The following is a 27,183-nucleotide window of genomic DNA, read 5'->3' as shown; positions in this document are numbered from 1 at the left end:
TTTAAGTATAGCAAAATACTACTTCAAAGTTGTGACCTTTGCTACTAGTTGAGAAAGGGTAAATGCTTCAAATATTACTAATTGTTAATATAGTAATAATAACTAATGGTTTAATAAATAGTAAAGTTTATAAACAATATCTACTTGTGAAGTTGTCCAGATGTGGGCAGAGCCCATCAACTTTCGACAGACTCACATAGTCAGCTAATACAGAAATACCGACCTGGGTATCACCGTGGTCATCATTACACCACCTTGCCAGATCTGCTCTCGGTTTACGTGTACAAGAGCAGAGATGGAATTTTGTTCTGAACTGTGTAACTCTGACCTGACAACCTGGCCATGTTGGAGCCCGGTTTGATCCCATGCGGTCTCTGATGATCCAGCTGGGCTCCATATGCGAGGTCAGCCTATAGGATGGGTATTTCCATAAGAGCTAGTGCCTGCAGCCACATGCATTGAGGAGACGTAGTAATTTAGTAGAGTGACAAAAAGGCTTAAGAAACATTTAATATCATGGGCCATATTTTTAAGTATATTTGACAGTTCCAAGCCAGTAGCTAAAGGAAAGCTTTAATTATTTTCAAGAGGATTAGATGGGAAAGATTTGGGGAGCTTATTTAAATTGTTTTGTTTTGATGTTTTAATAGCAATTTTAATTGTTTTTTAATCTATCTCTTGAGAAATTTTAATCTGTCATTGACTGTAAAGAGTTTGGGATATTCTGCTAGAATTGTAGGAAATTAAATACATTGTTGATCATTATAATTTTATCCCTTTTCTTCCCTTTGGCTAATAGGAATTATTAATTTTGCGTGGGGGTGTACATATATATGTGTGTGTATATATATAGAATCACAGAATCATTTAGGGTGGAAAAGACATTTAAGATCATTGAGTCCAACTGTTAATCTAGCATGTAAAAGCCCATTTTGCTTAACTATGTATTTGTATGCAAAGTCAACTAAAACCAAGGCTGAAAGACCTAGTGTTTATCCTTCTTCTATATAATACAGAGGTTATAATTAGGGCCCATATACATCGAATGTAACGTATTTATCTGAGAGAACTTACATATTTTCAGATTGTGTGGGAATGCATCTTAGAACATCTCCTTTTCTGAAGTACAGACACAAAGTGGTAGCTAAATCAGTCCTGTGAAAATAACCTGAGATTTTGTTAAACCCAGGCACTATTGTGGTGGTGATGGAAAACTCCCTGTATATGTTTCTTCCATTCATGACGACAGTATTAATCCACATCTCTAGTATAAAACCTTGATCATTCGAGATGATTTCAGCAATTCGATAAATATCCCTATGCAATGCCCAGTGAAATGAATGTGACGGTTATTTTTTTTCCAGGGATAATCAGAACGCTGGTAATATACACCTTGATTACCAGATTTTTTCAGAGAAAAGTATTAAAATCCTGAAGCTAAACCTATTCCCATCATGACTGCATTGAAGAATTTGTGGGCTTTTGGCTGTAGAGCTCCTGAAAAAGGAGTATAGTGGTTGAAGGAGAAGTAAGAAAGAGAACTAGCTTAATGAATTTAGAGAAAATATGTAGGTGATACTTTTCCTGTTCTTTTTTGCAGTATCAGAACCATTGACAGCAAAGAACTTTTTCATGGGATCAAAGTAAGTGCTGAAAGTTTAGTCGTAGAAATACAATTCTTTTAGGGGATTGCCATTGTATTTTCATTTGTTTTAATGGCCAAACGTGTAGCAACATCTACCTCTTCAGAGCATATGTTGCCCTGATGTACATCTACCAACACACAAATACACACACTCAGACACTTCCATATGTTATGTGTTATAAACATATATATGCGTTATACACATATAAAATACACATATACACACACTCATTCTAAATGTACAAATTGCCTCGGCTGATTTTTGCTATTTTTACAGGTGTCTGCTGACGACACGGAAAACTGTTCTTTTTTACTAGTAAATTAGATAACGGCTGTCTAGCCAGAGAAAAACAATACTAAGGGATTCTCAGAATAGGTACATAGCTCATTGGAACACCATCTCTGAGAATAGGAAAAACGTGAAAAAATGTCACCTGAGAATATCCTGGAAGGTGTAAAACTGTTCTATTATACAGAGAGACAAAATCATTCTGTTCTGTATGTCATCCTGTAAATGCCATTAAAAACCTTTTGGCTTCCCTCCTCCAAAAAAACCCCAAACAGTTTTCATGTAACAAACCAACTTCTTGAGTTTAAATTTAGGTCTTTTCCTTCTCAGCATGCGTTAGCTGCAGGCATGACCATTGAAATGTGCAAGGAAGGAAAAGATCAGAAAGAAAATACCCCCCCACGTCGTTCTTAAGACGTTTGTGACATAAGATCTTATGTGTCTGTGGAGGTATGTTTGTGTATGTATTGTGTACGTCTGTTCTCCTCCTGGATCCCATGGGGCTGTCATTCCCCTCACCCACCGCCCCTTAGTTGCCATTTGAAATATTGGTATTAAATGACAATAGAAAAATAAGCCTAGGAAAAGATAAATCGAGCACTTTATCACAGGTGCATCCTTTAGTTTGCTTAAGGTATCTATACATTCATTTTTGCTTTTAATTTCTTTAAAATGCCTCCTTCGCAGTGTGTCCTTTGTGGGTTGGTTTTAAAAATTGTCATTCTAGATTGAACAGTACCAAAAAGCAGAGAAGGCGGAGGAGGAGAGAAGAAAAGAGCGAATATGGAGGAGAAAATCGAGTTTGACCTGCAAGTAAAGATGAAACCGAACTCCCGGCCAGCCCGAACGGCCGGCTTCCCTGCGGACCCTGTGCGATGGGTCCCGTTCCGGAGGGGCGAGCCGCGTCCCCGAGAGGGGGAAGGCACCGCCGGGGCGGGGGCACGGCGGTACCGGGCGCCAGCGCTGCCGGCCCCAGCAGCCGTGGCGTGCAGTGATGCCAGCCCCGCAGCAGCCGTGGGGTGCTGCCGTGGGGTGCAGCGCTGCCGGCCCCCAGCAGCCGTGGCGTGCAGTGATGCCAGCCCCGCAGTAGCCGTGGGGTGCAGTGATGCCAGCACCCCAGCAGCCGTGGGGTGCCGCGATGCCTGGCCCTCAGCAGCCGTGGGGTGCGGCCGCGGGGTGCAGCGCTGCCGGCCCCCAGCAGCCGCGGGGTGCAGCGATGCTGGACCTCCGAGCAGCCGTGGGGTGCAGCCGCGGCGTGCAGTGCTGCCGGCCCCCCAGCAGCCGTGGGGTGCAGCCGTGGGGTGCAGTGATGCCAGCCCCCCAGCAGCCGCGGGGTGCAGAGCTGCCGGCCCCCAGCAGCCGCGGGGTGCAGCGATGCTGGACCTCCGAGCAGCCGTGGGGTGCAGCGCTGCCGGCCCCCCAGCAGCCGCGGGTTGCAGCCGTGGGGTGCAGCGCTGCCTGCTCCCCGCAGTCACCTGAAGCGTGTCACTTCAGAGGAGCCCCTTAGCCAGCCGAGCGCGACGAGGCAGAAGTTTGTAACACCTCGGGGCTGCCTCGTTCCCTTTCCTGCCGCCAGCCGGGGCCGGCTTTCCGCAGCGAGGAGGTGGCAGCGTGCCCCCGGCAGGGTCCCCCCCCCATATTTATACGCCCTCTCCCCCCGGCGCGCTGCTCGGGGCCGGGCTGCAGCTGCGCTCGCCCCGGAGCGGTGCAGCCGGGCTTGGCGGGGGGCGGGCGGGGGCGGCGGCAGCGCTCTCCGGCACACACGGCGCCCGGGGCCCCGCTCGCCCGCCGGTGGACCTGCTCTCCATCCCGCCGGACTGCCCGTGGCCAAACCGCCTTTGCCCTTTGCGGCATCTCCCTCCTCCTCCTCCTTCTCGCCGCGATGATTCGCACAGGACGCGGCTAGTGCCCCCGGAGCGCTCCGCGGGACTCGGCTGGCCTCTCGGAGGTTATTTTGGGCAAGCAGCCGGGCGGGCTGGGCGAGCGGCGGAGGGCGGCGGGGGAGCGCTGCCGGGGCCACCCGCTGCCCGGCGCGGGTTGCCTGCATGGCTCCCGGGCACTGTAGAGACTGTGGGGGCTGCTGCTGAGCAACAATACAGTGCTTTAAACTCAACTTCTCACAGCAAGCCAGGATGGCAACACTACTGGAGCTCTGGAGCTGCCAAGGGAGCCGGGGAACCTGGGTTCTGTTTGTCACTGTCTAATAAATGGGAGTAAAATGGAATTTCTTACCTGGGTTTTTCCTGCCTTGGTTCTACTGTGCACCCAGCAGCACAGGTGTATCAGGTAAGAAAACCTCTTATCGTTCTTTTTAGACTGGCCTTTGACAGCTACTCTCTCGGTGCGGCTGGGGTGAGAAACGCCAGCTCTGGGGGGAGCCCCCAGCCTTGCCCGGGGGTGCCCCCATGTCGGGGCTGCCACTGCTTCCAGGGAGTGTTCAGTAGACAAAGGGGTCTTGACGGAAGTTTCCTCAGGAGCAGCAGTTCCTTGGGTTAATCGAGGGGGCTGTTTTTAACGGGGTGCCTGCAGAAGCCTTTTCCCGAGGGCACTTACTTTAAATCGGGGCCAGTTACTTCTTGTGATGGCACCGCACATCCCGGTGGGCTCATCCCCCCAAACAGCTCTGTAGGGGGCCTGTTCCAGCGTGAAACTCCTCCATAAACCCAGCACAGCCAGTGGGGTACTGACTGAGCATCATCGCTTGGGGCCTCCATAGCTGCAATTAAACCCCCCAAAATACAGACATTCCTTTCTAATGGGTTCATTAAGTTGTCCTGAACTTGAGACAAGAGAGACTAGCAGAAATCTTAGAAAAAACGTTTGAAGAACGCCAACCATTTCTTAAAATAATAAATCGTAAAGATATATGTTTGCAATTCTCAGTCACATTTATTCAGAAGGTGTTAGCTAGGCAACCAGCTACGTTCTCTGTATATTCTCCTACAGATCTGGAGGCTGTATGTGGAGAAAGCTTGCCATGATTATGCAATGAAAAGAGAAGGGGGAGTAAAAAAGAACTTGCTGCATGTAAAAACATGCCTACATCACCCACAGCAGAGATGGCTGTGGTATTAAAGGGGTCTTCCTACTTCTACTCTACAAACATTATTAATAGCTTCAGAGGAGTATAAGAAGCAGTGATAATTATAGTAAGACATAACATTGCTGTTATAGTTTCTGGAATTAATTAGAACTGATTTTTTCACTGGGAAGGAAAAGCATCTTGCATTAGAGGAAGTGTCAAGTCAACTGCTGTTATTCAGGACTGACATACTGATTTATCCTGTGACCTTGAATCTGTTATCCAGGGTCAGATCCTGACACCCTCATGCTCTGAAGCAATCCAGTATTACAGTGAAGGCAGAGAAAACACTGCTTATGACTTAAGGGCATCAAGATCTTGCCTATCATTTCAATGATCCTGTTTCTCTATCTGCACCTGGGCTAGGATTCAGTATTTTGGTTGAAAAGGACTGTTTGAGTATAAAAGAAGAGGGGAAAAAAAATCTAAACACGAGTCAGCCTTCTCAGCCTCTGTCTTCAAGGTCTGTTCCTAGGCACAGCAACAGCCAGGATACGTGCAACCTATAAATTGTTGGATGCAGTATTTTATATCTGGATTAATTACCTAGTTACTTGCCTTTCTTCCTCCAGTTAGACAATAGTGATGAGTTGTTTGTTGGAAATACATATACTCATGGCAGAGAGTACGGCAAGGCAAATCCTAGCTTGTGAAATTCCAACTGTTTGGTTTGTATTACTTTTCCAAATATGTCAAAGTGTAAGACATTCAGTGGTCAAAGAGAGCTGCTCTGTTTAGTACAAATTTTCTGAAGATTCAGGATTTAGTGGGGCTATGGCAGAATTGTTAATCTTGTAAAAAGTGAGTAACCTTGCTTATATGTGTACTTTTGTTGAGTTAAACAGAACTAAACCAAAATTTTATCCTTGCATCAGTAAAATCACTCACACACAGATGACCTATGAAATAATTCCTCCTGCAAGGGCCCAAGAAGCACATTAATGTCCTTATCATTCTTCCTTGGAGCTCTGTAATATGTTATTACATATAATTATTTCTGGTAAAGGATGCTTTTATGAAAAGCCGCATTTTATTAATACTTCGGTTTTATAATAATGGGTAAAACTGCCAATAGGTACATTTTATTGCTCTAATTTTGTTTTCTAAACGTAATGTGGTTCATGGTTATGATGTCAGAGGCCATACAAACCCACTAAATTCTCTGCTTGCGAGTTCTATGGACTGTATATTGACAGGTGTAAGCAAAAAGATAGTCAAAAAAAGGAAGAATATTTCAGTGAGTTCTGAACTCAGTGGTATGACGTAAGACTTCCCAAAGGCAAAACTACCTATTAAAATAATGTTAAGGTTTGGCAGAGGAGGGAAGTGGGGAATACGTGTAGCCTGCTTCCTCACAGCACTTTTGAATATCCTTCCAGGGTGCTTTAGAGAGCTGTATTTGAAGCAAGTTCTCTGTCATGTGTGCTATTTGGCTGAAGTGAGTGAATCAAATTCAGCCTCAGTCAGCACATCCTTCTCATGCCAGTGCTTTTTTCAAATAAACATTTTTAAAAAGTAGTAATTTTTGGTCCCTTTGAGACAGTGACTAGTGGCAGGAAATTGGGCATTTATATGATTGACAGCTGTCTGGGGCAAAGACTGTAGCTTCCACTATTTTATCAGAGTTTGATATGCTGTGGATGCTGCAATAATAAATGTGCCACAGTGAATGAGATCATCTGCTGAAATACACTTAGTGAAATATTTCTTCATTTATGTGGGTAAAGAGCACTATTGATAGGAGTTTTGGGGTGTATGTCTGTACTTTGTAATTCTTTACTGAAGGAGATTCTAATTCTCTCATTAAAAATAGGTGTATCTTTTATATAAGATTCTGTGACGGTTAGATAATTGCATATAATTGTCCTTCTGTTGTGTGTCTCCCTCAGCCTTTTACTTCTATTCATGGAAACAGAACAGCTTTAACATGTGAATGTATGCAGGGTGGTCCATTTTCTGTAGCTTAAAACTCACAGAGAGGAAATAAGGGCTTTGATGTTCAAAAGGTTGCCATGAATTAAGCCTAATGCTTCTTCAATTACATTTCAAAATAGAAAACACATTTACAGTGAGCTTCACTTAGAGTCAGGAATGGCAGATGGGAAGGATACACATACTGCTCTGGATAATCCTGGAGTTTGACAGAAGCCAGATTGTTCACTGACCTTGTAGGATATTCCTTGTCTTTTTCCCAACAAGAAGTTTTCTTCAGTGGCAGTGACATCTGGGACATTTGCCCCCAAAAGATTATCTCAAAGAAAATGAAATGTATCCATCCCATCCCTCAGCATCAGTCAAACTGGTATTTCCATCTACCAGGTTAAGATTCATATAACAACTATGTCACAGTCCTGCATAAAATCAGGTTAGCGATTTAAAGAAGAAACCGAAGATGCAAAAAGTGATTTTCCACAGCTTACTGCTATACATGCTTGTCAGAAGGTTAGTGCGCTCTCCCTACAAGTGTGACCTAAAGTCAGTATCTCATTGGCCACTGACGTAAAGATGCTGCTGAGCTTTTTGCATTGCTGCTACAGCTTGTGGCACTGCTGTGCCAAAATAATATTGCCAATGTTATCTCTTGTTCAGCTGCTGTAGTGCACACATTCACACAGGACATAAAGACTGTCTCTTTCCTTGGCCTAATTTAAATACCAGATATTTACTAGAAATGTTGATAAATTTCTAGCGAACATTTTCAAGCAGCGTTCTGGAGTATATTGAACGCAGGCTAATACCTCACTTGCCTGACAAACACTTTAAAGATGTGCTGTCCAAGCTGATTGATCCTTCTCCTCCAGATCACTCCACATTAGTAGAACGCAACTGTTCTGCAGCAGCTGGGAGAAAGATAGAAAGGATTTGGAGATACATGTGCTTCGTATTCTACAACTGCTGAAAAAGGTGCATTTCCTTGCTCTGTCATTGGAGATTCATTGCTTGCAGTTGCTTTCCCTAATCCATGTCAAGGACAGTTTTGTTCAGCAAAGAAGAATTGTTCAGCAATCATAGTTTTGGCCAGTTTATCAGTGGTGACTTCCTTTCCCCTTTGTCAAGTGCACAAGAGAACTAACTGTTCTTTTCACAGTTTAAACAGCAGTAATCTGTTTTCTGCTGCTCACAACAAGCTCTGTGGAAGTGCTTGCAATGCTTAAACTCCAGGTATGGGCAGATTTAAACATATTCTCCAAAATATAGGCTTGAAATGACATGTGCACAGAGTCAGAGTGTGGATGAAAAAGCATCTTCTTCAGCTTTAGATCTGGGAATGACTTCCAGAGTGATATTAGTACTCATGACTATGTTGCCATTCTGTCAGCTAGGCATGCCACTCTGGTCTGGTGCAAAGATAAGATAAGCTTTTTTATGAGCTGTTATGCCCTTTGAATTTTAAAAATCCATCGCTTAATTTTACAAAGTCCTTTTCTCACTAGAACAAGCTTTACAGCAGCTTACATCAGGAAGTGAAGTTGCTGAATCAACTAATAGTAGTTTCCTTTCTTTTTCATCTTTATTGCTTACACTATAAAAAGTTAATCCCTTCCAACGTGTCTTTTCTATGCCGCTCTTCTTTTTTCAGGTACAATAAAAGAATAATATTTTAGGTCATATATAATCCCAACTGCTTATCAAGGATGAGTGAAATTCTCCCACCATTCTTCATGTAACTCTAAAGCACTGGATCTGATGTAGAGAAGTCTAGAGGAATGGCTCAAAGGAGTTACAACAACTGGTCTGTAACGTGCCATGAAAACAAAGGTCTGCTTCGCAAAGTTGTCATTTTTGACTGAGGACTGCTATATTACCTGCTAATATTCACACTTTTATCTTCAACAGATAAAAAAGAAATGAAAATATTATAGGCAGAATAATATTCTTGAGTGTGTTATTTCTCTTCTCCCTCAATCATCTTGAGGGACAAGAGAGGGGAATGGGAGATTTCTACTATGCTGGAGGACCTGGGATGACTTCAGACCTAAAGAGCACATGTCAGATTGACACAAGGGGAACCTGGGCACATTTACGCCCTGCTGAATTATACACCCAAGCATACAGCCCCTGCTGCATTAGTTCTTTGGTCTGTGTTATTTCCCTTGCTCTGTCAGCCTCCGTGTCAGTCTGGGTAGTTTAAAGGTAAAATATAGGTTCACAGAATGGCTGAGGTTGGCAAGGACCTCTGCTCCAACCCCCTGCTCAAGCAGGGCCACCCAGCACCAGCTGCCCAGGACCACGTTCAGACAGCATTTAAATACCGTCGAGGAGGGAGACCACAACCTCTCGGCCGCCTCTCCCAGTGCTCAGTCACCCTCCCAGTGGAAAAGTGTTCCCTGATGCTCACGCAGAACCTCCTGTGTTCCTCTGGTCCTGTCACTGGGCACCACTGCAAAGAGCCTGGCTCTGCTGCCAGAACACCCTCCCTGCAGGTATCTGTGTACCCGGACAAGATCCCCCCGAACCTTCTCTCCTCCCCGCTAAACAGCCCAGCTCTCTCAGTTCTTCCTCATTTTTCCACAGAGATGCTCTAGTCCCTTAATCATCTGCATGAAAAAAAATCTAATATTAGCAGAAGCTTTTGTTAACTCAGCGATAACTGTTTGTAAATGAAACTGTAGGTTATTCTGATTCACGTATTCTCTTTGAGTATCTAGAAGCTTTTCTGTGAGCACCATGCTAGTGTGTGAGAATGGCAATAACTGAGTAATTTTGTTGCCTATTTCAAAAATTTTTTAAAATAAACCAGTAGTATAAACATCAAAAAAGTAAATCTAGCCGTAAAATTATTTCAGCTGTAATACTGTAACACTGTAATAAACCCTCCCACTAGTATTAAGTGCATATAGCTCTACTAACTTCAACACATTTGTTACACTGATGATCTGACCCTAAGGCTTTATTAATAATAGAAACAAGATTCTTTTTAATTGTGTCATGGATATTTAAGCAAAACTCCCTCTAGATTGTAATCTGCTTAAAACACACAGCAAACTACAGCCCACAGTTTTTAACCCAACTCTCTCGTTATTTTAACTTCCTTTTAGCTCTATGGCTCTCCTTAATGCCATGAAAATAGAATACGACACAGGATAACTGCTGCACACTGTAAATGCTTTTTCAAAAAGATGAGGCTCCTGGCAGTTCTTACAATGACAGTATTTCTTTTATAGCAAGTGGCTGATTGTAAGTCAGTTATCTGCGGATGAGTTCTTGATGCATGCAAGTAGCAATAACTATTGTGAAAGAGGAGCAGCAGAATTTGTTTTTATTATTTTTTCTCGGGTTGGGTACTCATAAATATACATGGTATTCTGGTTTTACAACAACTTGTACCTAGCACTTTCATACTACTGTGTACGTAGGAAGCATAAGCTAGATTCTTCCACCCTCACAGATCAGGCACACAAGATAGGTCCCTACAGTACAGTCACCTTTGGACTTGAGTATAGTTTTCAAAACACTTTGCAGAACTTGGCTGCAGTTTTAGCAACAGGAATCAAAGAGCACCACCTTCTACTGAAAAGGCAAAGAGATTTTAAGCACATACAGTCATTCAAGTGTATTGTAGTTATTCTCTCTAATCAGGAAAAGACATAAAGTATCATTCTTTACCTATAAAAGGAGTTCAGGCATTTTGCTGATTACGAATACCATTACCTATCTACGGCTGAGACAAGTTACAATAAAGTACATTTTTAAACAAAATACTTTCAACACAGTCATGTATTCTCTCATCTGCCCCAGGTCTTAATGTAAAAAAGTATTTGTTTTCTGTATTAGCTGATAGCCTTAGTATTTCCAGAAATAGGGTAGTGAATGTAAAAGAAAATAAATGAAAGTGTTCCTGAACTGCAATGTTTGATGGTATGAGAACAAAGCCATACCTTACCATCCGAAAATATAATTTCATTTAAGTAAATACTGACAGTCAGATGATTGAAAGACCAGCACATAGGAAACAGCAGTCTGATAGAAGTGTTTATATAGTTGATGAGGCCCAATAAAGAAGGAAAAAGCTCGGTCAACATCTGTTATAGATCTTCAAAGCTGTTGTCTAAATCAATTACGTTATTCCGATTTAAGTAGCTGAAAACATGGCTCGGAGTCTTCCAAGATCCTTAATCAGAAGAGATACAGGAACCTGAGAAATACCTGAGATAGTAGTTTAAGATGTACATACAGCACTGGGCTCACGGCAAGGAAACATTATAAAGGCAATTTAATATATATCCCCAATTTTAACATTTTGTGGTGAATTAATGAAGTTTCACTTCGGAGCAGTGCTGCTATGATTTAAGGTCACTTAAGCTTTTGACAACTCCACTAATGCAAGTTTTCAGTGTCTCTACTGCTCAGAATTTATATTCCATCATAGTCCCAGAAATCCTTCCTTATATAATTGCCTCCATGCATGTGGGGCAAGAATTTTATGACCAGGTTGATCAAAGATTTTTTTTTCAGTCCCCTGTGTGAAGAAGAGTTGGTTACTGTAGGATACTCTGCTACAGTGCTAGCCATAACGGCATGTGCTGAGCTGAATGCCCAGACTGGCATATTTTGGAGAGAAAAAACATGTGCTTTATGTGGGTCAATGTCACATGAACACTCTAAGAAAAGTTATGTAAGTGCTAAGGCAGAATATGTTTATGGTATATCACTCTGCAGCCTTTCATCGATGTTTAACTAGTTTCTCTTCTGTTACTAGTGATATATATCTCTCAAATGCCATATTTATTGCTGGACTCGGTGGAAGATGCTAAAATAGTGCTCAGACAGTTTCGATATAGTACTTGCATTTAGATCCAGGCCCTTTCAAACCGCTGGCAACTTGTCTCTTAGCAAATAGTTGTGGTAGACATTGTCACAGTCCTTCATTTATCTATTCCTGTCGTGTCACTCACAATGCTGGCAAAAGGAATTATGTAAACAGGCACAGATCTTCTTCAAATGAAGCCTGCCAGCTCAGTTTAAACAGTTAATGAAGATAATATAAGCTTGACTTTGTTTAGAAAAGATTATGGAATATCCACATAATTGCTTGTACCAGGAAGGTTGAAGGGCTGTCATCTGCCAGGTGGTGGAAAATGGCAACAAGAAACTGTGCTAATGTCTTCAGGGAGCATCACTGGATCAGAAAGAAGCATATGCCTAGCACCTGAGAGATGGAGCCTTATTCCTGGGAGGGGGGCTGTGGTGTGCTGCACAAATCCAACAGCCACACGTTACCTCCCAAACAAAACCTACCACCTGTTTGCTGGCTCACTCAGGTCCAAGAGTGACTACAAAAGGATGCGTGCATTACGGCATCCCACACTCCTAACCTGAGGACAGATGGCCAAACACCCACACTGCCTGATGCTGGCAAGCACAAAACAGCACAAGCAGGTGAGCTGGGGCCCTCCCAGCATGATGGAACCATCCATAGATGCCCAAAACTCTGGGGCACCTGTGGGAAGGTGGAGTGGGACCGCGACATTTCAGTGCTATGGATACCTCACTCAGTGCTCAAGACCACGGACAGGAATGGCCCCAAATCCAGACCCATAGTCAGGACTTGCCCCTGCATTCCTAGGATCCATGGAGCACACCTCAGGTCCCAGGACAATGGCCAAAGCCTTCAGGCTCACCACTATGGGCAGCTCCTCACACTGCAGAGCCATGAGCCCCTCTTGAGGTCTCGGGAGGCTCCTGAGTCCCCTGGACCACAGGCAGCCACCTCTTTGGCTCAGAATGCAGGGGAACCCCTGGGACTTTGGGGACCTGTGGACAGCACCTCCTGAGCTCCCACCACTGCTGCTGCACCCCACGTTCGGGTCCAACCGTGGGCAGCTCTGTGCTGGCTCGGGCACATGCCCCTCAGTGCTCCTGTGCTTTCAGCTGGTCACTTTTTAAGCAAGATCCCCTTTTTGACCCTATCTTTGCAGTTTTCATGTATTTATACACCTTCTGTTAGCATTGCTTTTCACATTTCCAAGGCTCAATGGTACTTTTCACGGTATTGAAGATGTTAAATTCAAATTCCAGCTGTATAATTTTTACTGTTTTCCCATCAGATTTGACAATGTACCAGCCTTCTTGATCTCAGCTGTTCCATAGTGGTACTAGGAGCCGTCACAGCTGCTGTGTCCTGCTACCCAGATAGCTGCATTTCAGCATCCACAGCTGCATTTTATGCAGTATACAAAGTATCCTGGTTTCTCTCATGCTTTCTTCATATTTCTTAGTCTTTTTTTTGCTACTTCTTTTTTTTAAAAGAAAAAACCTTAAAAAAGTACACACTTGTATTTTAGGAAGAGAGCATAGTCTTGCCTGAAATATGTTTTGATTTAAACAGCAATATCTGAAATGGTTTTCCTATCTATATACGGTATTTTTTCACTAAATTACCAGTAACTGATTATATTGTAGGTGGTCTCTGGTGTAAAAGAAGTCAATATATCTTCCGTTTTCTGTTATTCTTCTGTTTGTAAACATGGCCAAGTTTTAAAAGATACTTGTTCTCTTCACCTAGAGCTATGAGTGACATCGGAGATTACATAGGTTCCAACATCGAAATATCCTGGTTACCCAACCTGGATGATTTGATGAAAGGGTATGCACGTAATTTCAGGCCTGGGATTGGAGGTGAGACTTTCAGAATAATGTCTCTTTTGTTTCTTACAGTCCCTCTACCCTCTGATGTTTATGTGAACTTCATCCTCTACAGGATTAAAAGGTTGCGATTATCTATTACTTGAATACTTGAAATAATACGAATCAAAAATTTGCTTGAATTTGAAAAAAGACAGACTGTACAACAGAATTTGCAATGCAGTTTTCGTGCTTATACAGTTCTTAAATCACTGATACCTAAATTGAAGGAATGTTGGATTACATTAAATGGCAATAATTTCTCTTTGCTTGAAGTCATGCTGTCTTAAATTAGATGATGTGGTTTCCAGAAAGGATTCCATAATTTTCAGTAGCTGTGATTAGATCTCATGTCCTTTATAGTGAAGCGAGGTGTTCTGTTGGAAATTGAGGATGCAATCTGTAAAAGACTTAAATCTTTTGCTTTAAGGTAGATGGAAAGCATACTTTATCATGGGAAACACTTTCATGAATTCGCTCTGTATGAAAGAATTAACAGACTTGGGTCATCTATATTTTTATAGGTACTATGATGATGTAAATTACCCCATTCAAACATTTTTCCTCAGGTCCTCCTGTTAATGTTGCTCTCGCAATTGAAGTAGCCAGCATTGACCACATCTCAGAAGTGAACATGGTACGTTATCAGTTACACCTACCAAGTTGTGAATGTATGTACTGCAATGACAGGAAGTGTAGAAAACATTCAATAGAGAGATAGTTGATCCCCAGCATGTTCGGAGTGAAGAAATTGCCACAAGAAGAGACTGAAAAGAACAAACACTGTATTTTAAGACATGGGCAGAGTCCATTCTGACAGACACTGGCAATTACAAGAATCTGGACATGTGTAAGTCACTAAGATTTCTTAGTACAGTTAGCAAAATTGGATCTGTGCAGTGCTTACTAACAAAAAGCCTCATTTTAAACATGAACACCAACTTCAAATTCCCTTTCACCACAGATACTTCCAAAAAGAAGTGAAGGGAACGATTGTTGTGAGGTGCTCCTCACTTTTAAGTAAACACTTTCCCATAAAGCAGTGGAGTATTAACAACTTACAAATCACATAAACATGTGTAGGCATGGATTAACTGCATCTCTGAAACACAATAGATTTAATTTCAAAACATAAACTTTAGCTTTCTCTCTATCCTTTCCTTTCATGACAGTGAGTAAATTCACTCATTTTTTTAGTTTTGCTTTAAAAAAAACCTTCCAAACCAAAAGCTGTACTTGTGGAGCTATATAAACTGATTTTCTTCATTAAGACATATGCAACTCTTGCAACATGTTATATACAACACTGGCATTGAATCACTTTTTCATATCTTGGTTTTATCCATGGTAGAAACATATGACAGAAATCAAAATGCTTGGGCAGCTCTACGGTTGACTGAATATAAAAATACTTATTTGCACTGGAAGCAGTTAATATGTTTCTAGGCTAACACAATGATTTCTGACCAACTCCCAAGACATGATTGTTGTATTTGTTTAGCATCACTTTTTAATTGGGATTTCTCTTGTCATAGGAATATACCATGACAGTATTTTTGCACCAGAGCTGGCGAGATGACCGTCTGTCTTACAACCACACCAATGAAACTTTGGGCTTAGACAGCCGGTTTGTGGACAAGCTCTGGTTGCCAGATACTTTCATAGTAAATGCCAAGTCTGCTTGGTTCCATGATGTGACTGTGGAAAACAAACTTATCAGGCTGCAGCCAGATGGAGTCATTTTATACAGCATCAGGTGAGTGAAAAAGAGTGCAAGTGTAATCTATTATGTATTAACTTTTTGAACACACTATAAAGGAATCACTCAGTTTTCCTAGGGTGACTTCCTAAAATAATTATTCATTTAAAATGGAAGTAGTAGTGACTCCTATCAGAGATCCCTTTGCTTCACAAAGATTGCACTGCCAGGAGGGTATCTTTGGAAACATATGCATTTTCCACTGCATAACCACTGATCACTTTCAGAATGTGGAGATAAGTATCTTACAACTATTCAGTCACCGGGCGAGGAGATGCTGAATACAGAGTAAAGATTCTGTTCTCTACTCTCTCACTATTTTCCAAGGGAACTATAAGCCTGATTTATCCTCAACTTCCCCGTCTTTCAAACAGAGAAAGTAGTATTTCCTCCCTTTGGAAGAGTGTTCTTGTTAGAACTCAGTAACTATATTTACAGTTAATTGTGTAATGTTTGAAAAAATAACAAGTGTGTATCTTTGAAATTGTAAGTCCAAAGTCACCCTTAAGGTACTGGTAGTGATCTTGGGGACAGTGGAAGGAAGTGGATTTGACTCAGAAAAGTCCTTTTTATCATCAGAAGTAGCTGAAGCCTCCTCTGACATTAGACAAGTCATTTGTTCTTTCTGCGATTTCCCCCCACCTTTGGGTTTCCCACAGACTTAGTAAAGGCAATAGCCATGAGGATTTTGAAAACGTTTCCTGTACTAGTATTAAGGTTTCAAAGTCTTTGATTTAGTCTTTCACGTTCTGAGGAAAAGGCTCGATCAGAATGTAACTAACTGGTGTTCACTTGCTTGGAACAGGATTACCTCAACAGTGGCCTGTGACATGGACCTTTCCAAGTATCCCATGGATGAGCAAGAATGCATGTTGGATTTGGAGAGCTGTAAGGGCTGAGTACAGTGTTTCATATAACCTATATTTTGTTTAAAGCCTGCACATATGGTATTTAGCTTGCTGAAGTTTGCTGGGGTGCTTCTGCTTTAGTCAATGAAATGTAAGTGGTGCCTTAGGAATTAGAAATAAAGGCTACAAACATGAACCTCTTAATTCTCTGTGTTGGACACTAGGCTAGGGACTTTTCAATAGCAGTTCAGCTGTGATCCAATTCAAAACTATAGATTTAATTTAGTGAAGATGAACAACCTACAGCCTTGCTGACAAATGTCTGGAACTTTGTGCCTGACATAAAACTAGTGCAATTGGGACAGTCACTAGCATTACTGAGGTTTGCATCAAATCCAGTGAGAACTAGTAGAGAAGCCCACAGGCAAAATCTGATGTGCTATTTTTTCTTCATGAGAAAACAGGAAAAAGAAAGAACTCCCTGCTTTTAATGAATGTCATTGTGACTAACACTTACATAGCTGTTTAACTTGCCTAGGCATTCCTGTATCTGTTACACAGAAACCAATCAGAATACTGCATGGATGGGCTTAAATTAATTTGTACTCACAAAGGAGGGTGAAGAATAAGTTTGTATTTTGTCCAACCTGTATTTTACGTACAATCAGCATGTAATTCCCATGAGACTTAATACTTTTGAATGAAATTCACCACTGACACAAGCAGGGGCCACCCCATCAATGGCAATGAATCCGGCCTTTTGTGGGTTTTATGTCAAGGAGTCGACAGGTCCCGAGGGTTCCAGAGTTTTGTGAATAGCAGCTTCTGAACAGATCCCTGGCCTATTAATGCAAGTTTATATATATATATATATATATATATATATATATATATATATGTATATATATATATTTTTTTTTAGCACTGACTTTGTTTTATAGGCAATTAACCACAATACCATTTTATCTTGTCAAAAATAGCAATCTACAGTTTTACTTACGTTATCACCAAATGCAGAGGCAGCAGACAGTGAACCAGCAATCGGTTCTCTCTCCCAGCAAGTTCTCTAGGGAATTTTGGTGGTGGTTGAATTTTTTAATTGAATTTGACGGGTTTGATTTCAGTGAAACAAACATGCAGAAATAAAGCTCATTAAACAAGTGAATGATTTAGTAGTAAGCTGTCCATTAACAGCAAAACTAGCAAAGATCGATTTCCTATGGATTTGCATATTACATACATTTCTTCATACGTGTTTCCCCCCTTCTCTCATGTCCCTGGTGCCCTGCACCTCTCCTAGGTGTTACCTTCCAGCTGGCACCCATGCCAAACTGCAGTCTGATTTTATACTGCATGCCAAACTGCAGTCTGATTTTTAATAGGCCGATGTACACGTGATTATCGAGCTAGCTGGTGCATGTCAGAATGGACATGGGTCTGGGTTATACAGCTGTTCTCTAATCGCATGCACAAGTTTGATTTTCTGTTCTCTACACATCATGCCATACAAAACTTCCAAGAATCTAGAATTTCAAGAATCAGGAAATCAAGAATTTGGAACCTTTACCTTTTTGTCATTTTGGTCTGAAAATATTAAAGAGGTTCAAAAGCTGTTAGGAGGAGAACTGAGAGAAAAACAATGCATAAGCAGTTTGCATAGATCTTGTTTTCTTATTGAACTGCTTTAAGGCTGGGGGGTGGGGGTGGTGCTGACAGTTGTTTCCATGAGTGGGGATTCGTATGAACAATTCAGCAGCATACTTTACTTTCATGCAGTGTCCATTTGAAAAAGCCCTGTAGGGCTTGGAAGGGGAGAGACAGAGCCAACTGGACACATTTTTTGAGGACACCAGGAGAATCCCTGACAAGGAAACCTGTTTCCTTGACGCTGCCTGACTGGTACAGAGTACCTATCTCATAAAAATCGATGTGAGAACTTGGCAATAGACTTGCAGTCCAGAATTACTCTCTGATCTGTTTTCACTAGGATCGGCATAGACAGATTAGGTGTGGTAATTATTTTCTTTTACCAGCAGAAATTTCTGTGACTCTTGAGATCCAAGCACAGTGCAGGGGTAAGTAGGCTAGTTTGAGTGCTACAGTAACTGTTACTTTTCAGTATGCAAATGAGCTTTTTAAGAGATAATCTGAATATTTCTCATGACACTGAAGTGCATTGTGCCATACCACATATCACATATTGCCAGTCAGTGTGAATTGGCTTAGATTATTCTCCCTGCAGGAAAGCTACCCCAATGTGACACTGGCAACGCTGATGTTGCCAGGACAATGAATTATCCAGACTGAGTCACAGCATGTTTGCAATGGGACTGATCACAACTAGCGTAGCAGAGGAATTAGAGGAATTCCACTGTTGAGTCCCCCAAGTTGTTTCTTCCTCAAACTTTGTGCTTATTCAGCTTTCTTTTGGCAGATGGCTACTCTTCAGAGGACATTGTCTACCACTGGTCAGAAAACCAGGAGGAGATCCATGGGCTAGATAAGCTGCAGCTTGCTCAATTCACGATTACCAACTACCGCTTCACAACAGAAATTATGAACTTCAAATCTGGTAACAGGATCTCTCTTCAATTCAGGGACAGTATCTGACTTTTCCTTGCATAGGGAAACCTCCTATATCTATAATAGAAAATCCTTCTTCTTAAGTAATTTAAGAACCTGTCAGGTTTCTGATAAGAGTTTTCTTAAGCTTACACTTGTAAAAAATGCCAGCCTTCGCTGAGCCTTCAGGTAGCCACTGTAGCATATTATGCCCTTTAGCTTGGTATGCTTGACAAAATACTGCGTGGAATAGCCAGACAGCACCTGATAAAAAACATTTGAGGTATAGCTCACATTTCTTGACCTAATTTGCAACTAAATTTGCAGCTAAAGAAAAATTTCCATTGACCCTGATGTTACGTGGCTTATGACGTACAGTCAGACCATTCTAATTCTATCCAGTAGAAGTCAGCGGTGTATATGCGTAGCATTGGGTTTATTGCAATGTTTGTAAAAGACTGGAGTAATTTCTTTCCTGCTGATTTTTCATCCTCTTTCATGTATTCAGATTCTCATTTATGCTGCACATCTCCTCTAAGCTCTTTTTTGAGTTTGAAATTAACTTGGCCTTTTAAAAAATCTAAATTTAGTATCTGGAGGACTTTCTACAGCAGATGATAAGACAGTACACATTTTGAAGCAATACTGTTATTTGAGAAGACTCATGATTTTATTTTCAGATCTGGCATTGATATGACCTGAGACAAATAATTTGACCTATTCTTAGCTGATGAGAACTGTGGTATTTGTGCAGGGTTTACGAAGACTAATTGAACATTCAAAAAAGCTTTTTGTGATCTTGTCCGAAATATGTTTAAGAATGTCGATCTGTGTCATTATATGAAATGTTATTTTGAATATCAGTTTAACTGCAATTCTCACAGTCAGAGTCCTTCTCTGTCTGCTCTTTTTTCCAGCAGGTCAGTTTCCCAGGCTCAGTCTCCACTTTCATCTTCGACGAAATCGAGGAGTTTACATCATTCAGTCTTATGTTCCTTCTATCTTACTAGTGGCCATGTCGTGGGTATCCTTCTGGATCAGTCAGTCAGCTGTGCCTGCCAGAGTGTCATTAGGTAAAACAGATAGTTAGGGGAACTAACAGGGGAGGGGTATGCTGATGCTGTAATTATGCTCTCTAATAATTCTCATTTTCTGTGAAGGTGCATTTATGAATATACTATGTTTACATCTGCAGAAGGGATGATCCTTTAAAAGATTTCCCTCATGTTTTAATTTCTGTCATGCTATCAGAGCAGCTGCCTCAGTAAAGAACAGAAAATAACCAGGGTTAAAAGCAACAGTGAATATGAGGCAGATGTATGAAAGAATTGATTTGAAGGAACTGGGACAGTGACAAAAAAATGTTCCTAGAGCTTGTGGATCTGCTTGCCTGAGTAAGGGTTGCAAGTCTAGATGCCAACGTTTTCGAGGGTTAAGTCTTCTGGTTTTGTCTGTGCTGATCTAGAACAGAACCAAGGATAACATGTTCAAAGCTTCCTTAGTCATTCATACAAATGCACAGTTTTTTACAAGCTCTCCTGTTCTGAAAATCAGAAGGCATAAAATTAGGAGGCTTCTACTGTGAAAATATTCCTCAGCTTCAGCTTAGTAAGTACACTTATTGTGGTGTATACTGTGAAACCTAAAGTAAAATTTCTCATGCTACACTGCAGGTATAACTACCGTTCTTACTATGACTACACTGATGGTCAGCGCCCGATCTTCGCTTCCACGAGCATCTGCCATCAAGGCGCTTGATGTTTACTTCTGGATTTGCTATGTGTTTGTCTTCGCTGCACTGGTAGAATATGCATTTGCACATTTCAATGCTGACTACATGAAAAAGCAGAAGAACAAGATAAAGGCGAGAAGGCAGAGTGGAGAGGTCAGTAAGATAAAGGCGAGAAGGCAGAGCGGAGAGGTCAGTAAGTGTAATACTGTGAATAACTTTGCAAAAGCAATCACCCTGCATCATGATCTTTTTCTCCTATGGAAGCAAATTCTTCTACTTCTTTTGAAAGAAAAAAATATCCTGATTCATTCGTCACATTAATATGACAAGCAACCAAATGCAACTGCTAATTTGCCTTTGAGCATGGTTAGCACTAAAGACAACATATTCTTACATGGTTTGCTGCTGTATTTAAGATGGGAAATGCAGAAAAAGAGAGAATGAATAAGAAGAGAGGCAAAGCATGTCTTGAGCCAAATTTGTACATCTTACACTTTGAGAGTATATTTAGACCCTTTGATATTTGTCCAGTCCTCAGTGTAAGATACAGTAACTTTGAGTTGCTCCTGTAGGGTCAGGGCAAACTCATTACAACAGTATTACAGGAGATGGGGGAGAAGGGCCTTTTTTTAGGAGGTGTTCTTCAGTAGCTAGTTCTGCTAAGACTCTTAGCTCTGCTACAGCCTAATAAAATGCTGTCAGCAAACCGAAAATCAGGCCTGTAGTCTTCAGTGTTGTCCTCTGGAGACCACATTTTTATGCCCAAGCTGCCTATGGTAAATACAGATATAATTAGCCTGGTTACATAGGTAGGAAGCCCAGTGAAAACAAAGGAGTACGTAGGTGAATTTTCTTCCATGAACTCCAGATGCACTTTCCTGCTTTCTTCATGTACATATATGTGTGTTAGTGATGGAGCACGGTGAATTCATTAAGGTTTTATTAAGCCGTAGCGAATATGATTGATCCATGTTCATTTTCTGTCCCACCTCCACATTCTCTCAGCTTTGACAAGAGCCTGAGAACTGCCTATTGGCCACACAATGTGATAACTGTCTCCTTCATATATTTTTTTATATATCTATATATAAAATATATATGTATTATAGCCAGTCAATTATCTTCAGTCAGGAGGGCCTAAGCATGCTGTCTCAATGGTGCTTCAGTAATTCAGAGCATGTAAAATTATAACCAGAATTTAGATGTGATAAGCAAGTAATAAGTACCATTCAGCATTTATGAGTCTCACAGGTATTTCTTCATGTCAGTATCATGGTCAGGCTAGCTTGGATGAAGTACATACCTATGCCCTAGAAATTGCTCTTATAGGCTCTCCTCTTTCCTTTGCAGATAAACGTGAAGAATGCCATCGTTCTGTTTTCCCTTTCCATAGCTGGTGTGAACCAGGAACTGGCCATTTCCAATAGGCAGCACCGAATTCCCAGAAGCCTGCCTGGATCATATGGCACAATAGAAATAGAAACTGGAGAGACAAAACAGCAGCACATAATGAAACTGGATAAAAAGAGTGGTCTGAAGTCCCTCTTTAAGCCCATTGATGCTGATACCATTGATATATATGCCAGAGCCGTGTTCCCAGCAGCATTTGCAGCAGTCAATGTTATATACTGGGTTGCGTACACGATGTGAAAAAAAAAAAAAAAAAAAAAAAAAAGAAAGAAAGAAAATTCATGTGGAGAGCTACAAAATGAACAATAGCTTTGGACTAAAAAGCCCTTGCTGTAACTGTATTGATACATGTCTTCTCAAAATATTTTCCAACAAGCTTGAGACACTTCTAAAGTCAAGAGAGTCCTGCTACCAATTCCTACTAAAAGCAGCAATTTATTACCGGTCTGATTTGATACAATAATAGCTGTACTCTGCCAAACAATCCCAGCTCCTTATTTCCTGTATTACCATAAGACAGTTTTACATATGTACATACTGCAGCAAAAGTTTAAATCTTAAATTACCATGTTTTTCCTTCACTTTAAAGGTTGATCAGTAATGAAGATTTGGCTTTTCACACTCAGATAATTTCTTTTTTTGTAATGGAAGAGCTAATTCCTTACTTCCACATGACTGATTTTCTGCATCTGGCCTTCTGTGGGATGGTCTAGGTTTAACAGGAGTGCTGAAGTTGGAGTTTTTAATCATAAAAATCTCATGAACAAAGTAAAAGAGAATACAGGAGAGTGGAGACTTTTTCTTAAATTATTTGTCTTGGATAAATTATTGAAAACATTTCAATGCTCTTAGTCACAGCATGAAATAAAATATACTACGTAAAATTCTACTGAATTGTTAATAATGACTGTATTACATTTCAGATCTAAGCTAATGAAAGTTTAAACACTTAAACACATTAATGTTTATTAGTTTAATAGGCCCCAAAATAGATGAAATTATTTAGAAACACAGGGAAAGCTCAGGCTTCCTATGTTGGATTGGGAAAAATTTTAAAGGTGCTTGATAATGAAATAACTCAGATTCCATTTTCAGGAAAGACTTTAGAATTCATTCTGTTAATTTTTAGTGAATGTCTACCATGTGTGCCTCTGAAAATATCCTTTTTGCATCTGTCCCTAAATAGCCGAGTGAAGTAAAAAAATGTCGTAACTGGCTTTAAGTTACTTGGTTGCTTTGGATATTCTTGCCATTTTTATTCAGAGGCTGATCTAATATGTTAGGTCTCTTCACTTCCATTATTTGAAATTTGTGGGTATTTGCTGCCTAATTCAGGACTAGATTCTCTCACCCAACTCATGCAAAATAACACTGTTCTGTAAATAATTCCAGTGAGCTCAGCAAATGAATTCACAACAGTATTCACAACAAACATAAGTTTCACAATTAATCTTTAAAAAACTCCACAGTAAATATATTGGGGTATGGATTAAAACAACTGAAATACTGTTAGTATAGGAAACCAATGTCAGGCACTTCAAAAGGGAAATTGTTTTTTTGAGGATTTTGTTGCCTTGAGAGTGAGAGGTGGTTTTAAATATAGAGGCTGACATAAAAGAAAATATGAAAAGAGAGAGGGAGGGAAAGACTAAAGCAAAGAAAGTGGTTGAAAGGTATGATGGAAGGGAGCATGGGGAGGTGCAAGGTTGAACAAGCTAAAAACTGTACGTAAGAGAAGAGCTGCACTGGGATTTGAAGATGGGGATCTCGAACATAGTGGCTAATGATTAATAGTTGAATTGCAATAAGGATGAAACAAGCATCTGATCACAGTGGAGTGTGGGCACATTCCTCCTGCCTTACTTCTCTGTGACATATGGTTTGATTTCATATGACCAGCACTGAAAGATAGAGCATTTTAACACAGATTCATAACTTAAAATTTGTTCAGTATCACTGAAGTAAGAGAATGCTTTGAAGAAAAAATAATGATGCTGAACTGAGCTATAACAGAAAATAAGCTCCCGTGGTATTTCAGACTTAGGTTCACCTCAGTCTTTAGCTTCTGTTATAACAGAAAAACTATCTGCCGAGAGTGTGCTTGAAAGCACAAACTAACATCGAACTGTAATTGTTCCACAACGTTCTCACCAGTCTAGCCCTGGACTGAGACACCCAAATTTTGCTCCAAGATCTTGCCACTGACTTTGGGGAATCTCAGTTAATTCATTTCACTGCATCATCTGCAAAATTGATACAATGATACTGATTTCTTTCCTATATCTTTGAGTTTTACAGAAGAAAAACCCTTCAGGAGAGACAGAAACTCTTACCCTCCAACTAGGTAAGTGCATCCAACTAGTACTTATGATGCTATTTGCCATAGTTTCTGAATTAAAGCAAAATATTAATTTAATTCACCTCATCCAGAAAGCTCATGAAATTCTGCATCTCCTTCCATATTACGCAGGTAATCAGGCTTCTTTTTCCTCCTGCTTCTCCTCTTCCTATATTTTTCTTGTGTTTGTTCCTGATGTTGATGAAATTCTACATTACAGAAATACACAATTTTTTTCTAAGTGTGTTTTTGGTCATAATCACTTTCTCCCCAAGGAAGTTCAACCTCTCCTGCTCTCTTCTGAATCATTCTTGCTGTTTTATATAATGATTAAGTGCAGAGTGGAATAAAACGAGCACAAGCATGACTTTACAATGTGTTTTCCTTACTACGTTGTTGCTTTTTCCATGGTCCTGGGTCAGGTCCTTGACGTATCTTAAGTTCCCTTTCTACCTCTCCTTTCAGCTTAAAACCAAACTTTTTTTCAGTTTACGGCTGACCTGATTCTTGTCTAGCCTTGGATGCCTCAGAAGTTTAAATTTAACTCTTGGATGATGCACTTCTATAGGCAAGGTGAGATTGTAGCAAGTCTGAAATACTCTGCTCAGCACTTTGAACAGTATCACCACAACAATATTACACCCTTTAGAAAGGCCATAGTGCCTTATTCTTTTCTGTTACATTTACATAAATCAGAAATAATCTTCGGTTTAAAATCAGTAGATTAACTACTGCTGCAGAAAGTAGAATCTAACTTTTTTGTATCCTGCTTGTTTCTCTAGCTATTAGTTTATTACATTGCCTGTCAGGGTCAGTATCTACTACTGATAGTATCTACTACTTCAGTATCTACTGAAATTATTGACTAAATTCAGCTGAAGAAATACTCGCAGCAAGTTCCTATGGAGTATAAATCATAAGAAAATAATTCATGATTTCGGAATTAAAGTTGTTAAAGAGCAGAGAACAAAGCATTGACCCAGTCCCACTAGTGTGCACTGGCTGGTTATTTGGAGTACTTAGCAAGAAGGAGGAGGCAAATATTATGAAGGCAATGTCTAATCTAATTATTTCAGCAGTAATAGTTTGTAATTGTGCACCTGACATAACTCCTTACATTGAAGCCAACTGAGTAATCACATGGGGTTATTGGACAAAATTAGTTGCTTCTCCATCTGGGAGACAGTCATGGGCTGCGTGCCCTGCTGACTTCTTCAAAAGGTTTATTCAGTGAATTTGTTCTCTAGTTTGACTGCTGATCTTCAAGGTGCACAGCTCAGTTGTGACTAATCAAAGCAAAGGTGATAGAAATCTTTTCCTCACAAAAATACCCCAGCCAGAATGCTAGACTATCACAATGTTGGAGACAGAAGCATAAATAAAGGGGAAGACATTGCAGGCACTCAGAAATGTGCACTGTGAGCATACATATGGCAATTGTGTCCATTTCAGGAACAAGGTGACTCAGAGGGGAGAACAGGTGTTTCAGCTACTGTTACTGCACTTGCATGAGTAGCACAAGACAAAACACCTCCATCATCAAGAGTGGGATTTTCTTAAATCTGTTTCCAGAGCCAGAAATAGAAAAGTCAGATGCCATTCAAACTCTTTCAAGGAGAAACTTCAGTACAAGAGTATGGTGTAATGACTGGAGTTTTGCATAAATTTGAATCTTCTGTATTTTTGCCTGTGCTTTATTTGTATTTTTTTATTATTTGAAATCATCATACTTAAAAATCATCAAACATTAGTATGCTAGGCATATTAACACCTAAAGACAATGACCTATTCAACTCTAATTTCATTATGCCCTTAATAAACAGAATTTGATGTCAGTTGAATGCTGACTTTGGATGGGTTCTACTAGTGCCAAGGAGGGGGGGGGAGAAAAAAAGTGTGTGACAGATAAGAAGGCACTTTTTCTGTGCTGTACCTGAAAGCATTTGTATTCCTTCCAGCAATTTAGAATACTGCTCTATGGACTGGCGTGTCTGTGAGAAAGAGTGGGATATGTGTTAATGTAATCATTCTAAATGTGAAGTGTTAATAAAATGTAGATATACAGAAACTGGAGCTTCTATAAACAGACAAAATAGACATTCCAACTATTGAACTGGAAGATAAAATGCATTAGAAGGAAAATCAAAATAACCTCAGAGATTTCATCCCATAATGAAATCCTGCCTATTCAGTGCCCAGGGGCTTGTAAAACTCTACTTTGGCCTTGACAACAGAAGAGAAAGTACCATTCTGTATTCATGAGGGCTTTCTGTGGGGCACTTATGCAGACGACTTTATTTATGTTAAAAAATTGCTGTTGCTGCCTCAAGAGATTGAGAAGGATCAGAAGGCACAAGATGAAGAAGAGCAAGATACCGCATGATTTGTCTGGAAGTAATGCTGGCAGTGACAGCAGTATTAAGAGGTTAATATACAGAAATGACTGTCCTCCTTCTGGGTAAAAATGAAAGCATTTATCCAAGTTAAAGTAAAAGCTCTCGCATCAGCTCTTAACTGGTTTTCTAATCCAATAGATAACGTAGCGAAACCAATTTAACTCAATGAGGCTTCTACTGTTGGTACAACAAAACACTTAATACGATTGCTCTGATTTTAAATACTCAGTGTCATTAACCTAAGAAAGCACTTCACATCAGGAGGAAAACAGCACCCCTGCATATTTGTCTGTGAAGCAGAATAGGTAACAAAAAAACTTATTGACAGCATCTGAAAATATTTTAATTAAAAAAAAAAATCTGAAGCAACTCCCTCATGCCCTCTTTATTACAGCAGCTTAAAACACTTGCAATGGTTGAAAGCTGTTTGATGTTATAATAACGCTGTGTGCAATATATGTTACAAACACAGATAGCTAATTCCTCTTAATGAAAAC

At 40.6% G+C, this 27,183-nt stretch overlaps 2 protein-coding genes across 4 annotated transcripts in view; one reads left to right on the top strand and one right to left on the bottom strand.

Moving 5' to 3' along the window:
* The window catches only part of CFAP74 (cilia and flagella associated protein 74), a 92,149-nt gene that overhangs the window by 54,518 nt on the left and 10,448 nt on the right, over window positions 1-27,183 (bottom strand). The window lies entirely within an intron of this gene.
* Window positions 3,608-25,970, top strand: GABRD (gamma-aminobutyric acid type A receptor subunit delta). 3 transcript variants are annotated; one of them, XM_037381594.1, is made up of 9 exons: window positions 3,608-4,220; window positions 13,523-13,635; window positions 14,211-14,278; window positions 15,177-15,397; window positions 16,206-16,288; window positions 18,683-18,820; window positions 19,731-19,883; window positions 20,484-20,731; window positions 21,893-25,970. In XM_037381594.1, exons 1-9 carry the CDS (start codon window positions 4,153-4,155, stop codon window positions 22,190-22,192), a joined length of 1,392 nt encoding a protein of 463 aa, XP_037237491.1. In that variant the 5' UTR covers window positions 3,608-4,152; the 3' UTR covers window positions 22,193-25,970. The 3 variants fall into 3 exon arrangements, with proteins under 3 accessions (XP_037237491.1, XP_037237492.1, XP_037237490.1); XM_037381595.1 differs by having other exon boundaries at window positions 19,728-19,883; window positions 20,484-20,695; XM_037381593.1 differs by having other exon boundaries at window positions 19,728-19,883.

Source organism: Falco rusticolus, chromosome 3 (assembly GCF_015220075.1).
Source record: "Falco rusticolus isolate bFalRus1 chromosome 3, bFalRus1.pri, whole genome shotgun sequence".
NCBI classification, from domain to species: Eukaryota; Metazoa; Chordata; class Aves; order Falconiformes; family Falconidae; genus Falco; species Falco rusticolus.
The sequence above is the reverse complement of the archived record's forward strand: the minus strand, read 5'-3'. Positions and strand labels throughout refer to the sequence as shown.

Excerpts from the sequence above, each read along its gene's own strand:
- GABRD (XM_037381593.1), top strand. The coding sequence starts at position 4,153 with ATGGAATTTCTTACCTGGGTTTTTCCTGCCTTGGTTCTACTGTGCACC. Across the intron at positions 4,221-13,522 it reads CAGCAGCACAGGTGTATCAG|AGCTATGAGTGACATCGGAG; the intron begins GTAAGAAAACCT and ends CTCTTCACCTAG. Across the intron at positions 19,884-20,483 it reads GCCTGCCAGAGTGTCATTAG|GTATAACTACCGTTCTTACT; the intron begins GTAAAACAGATA and ends GCTACACTGCAG.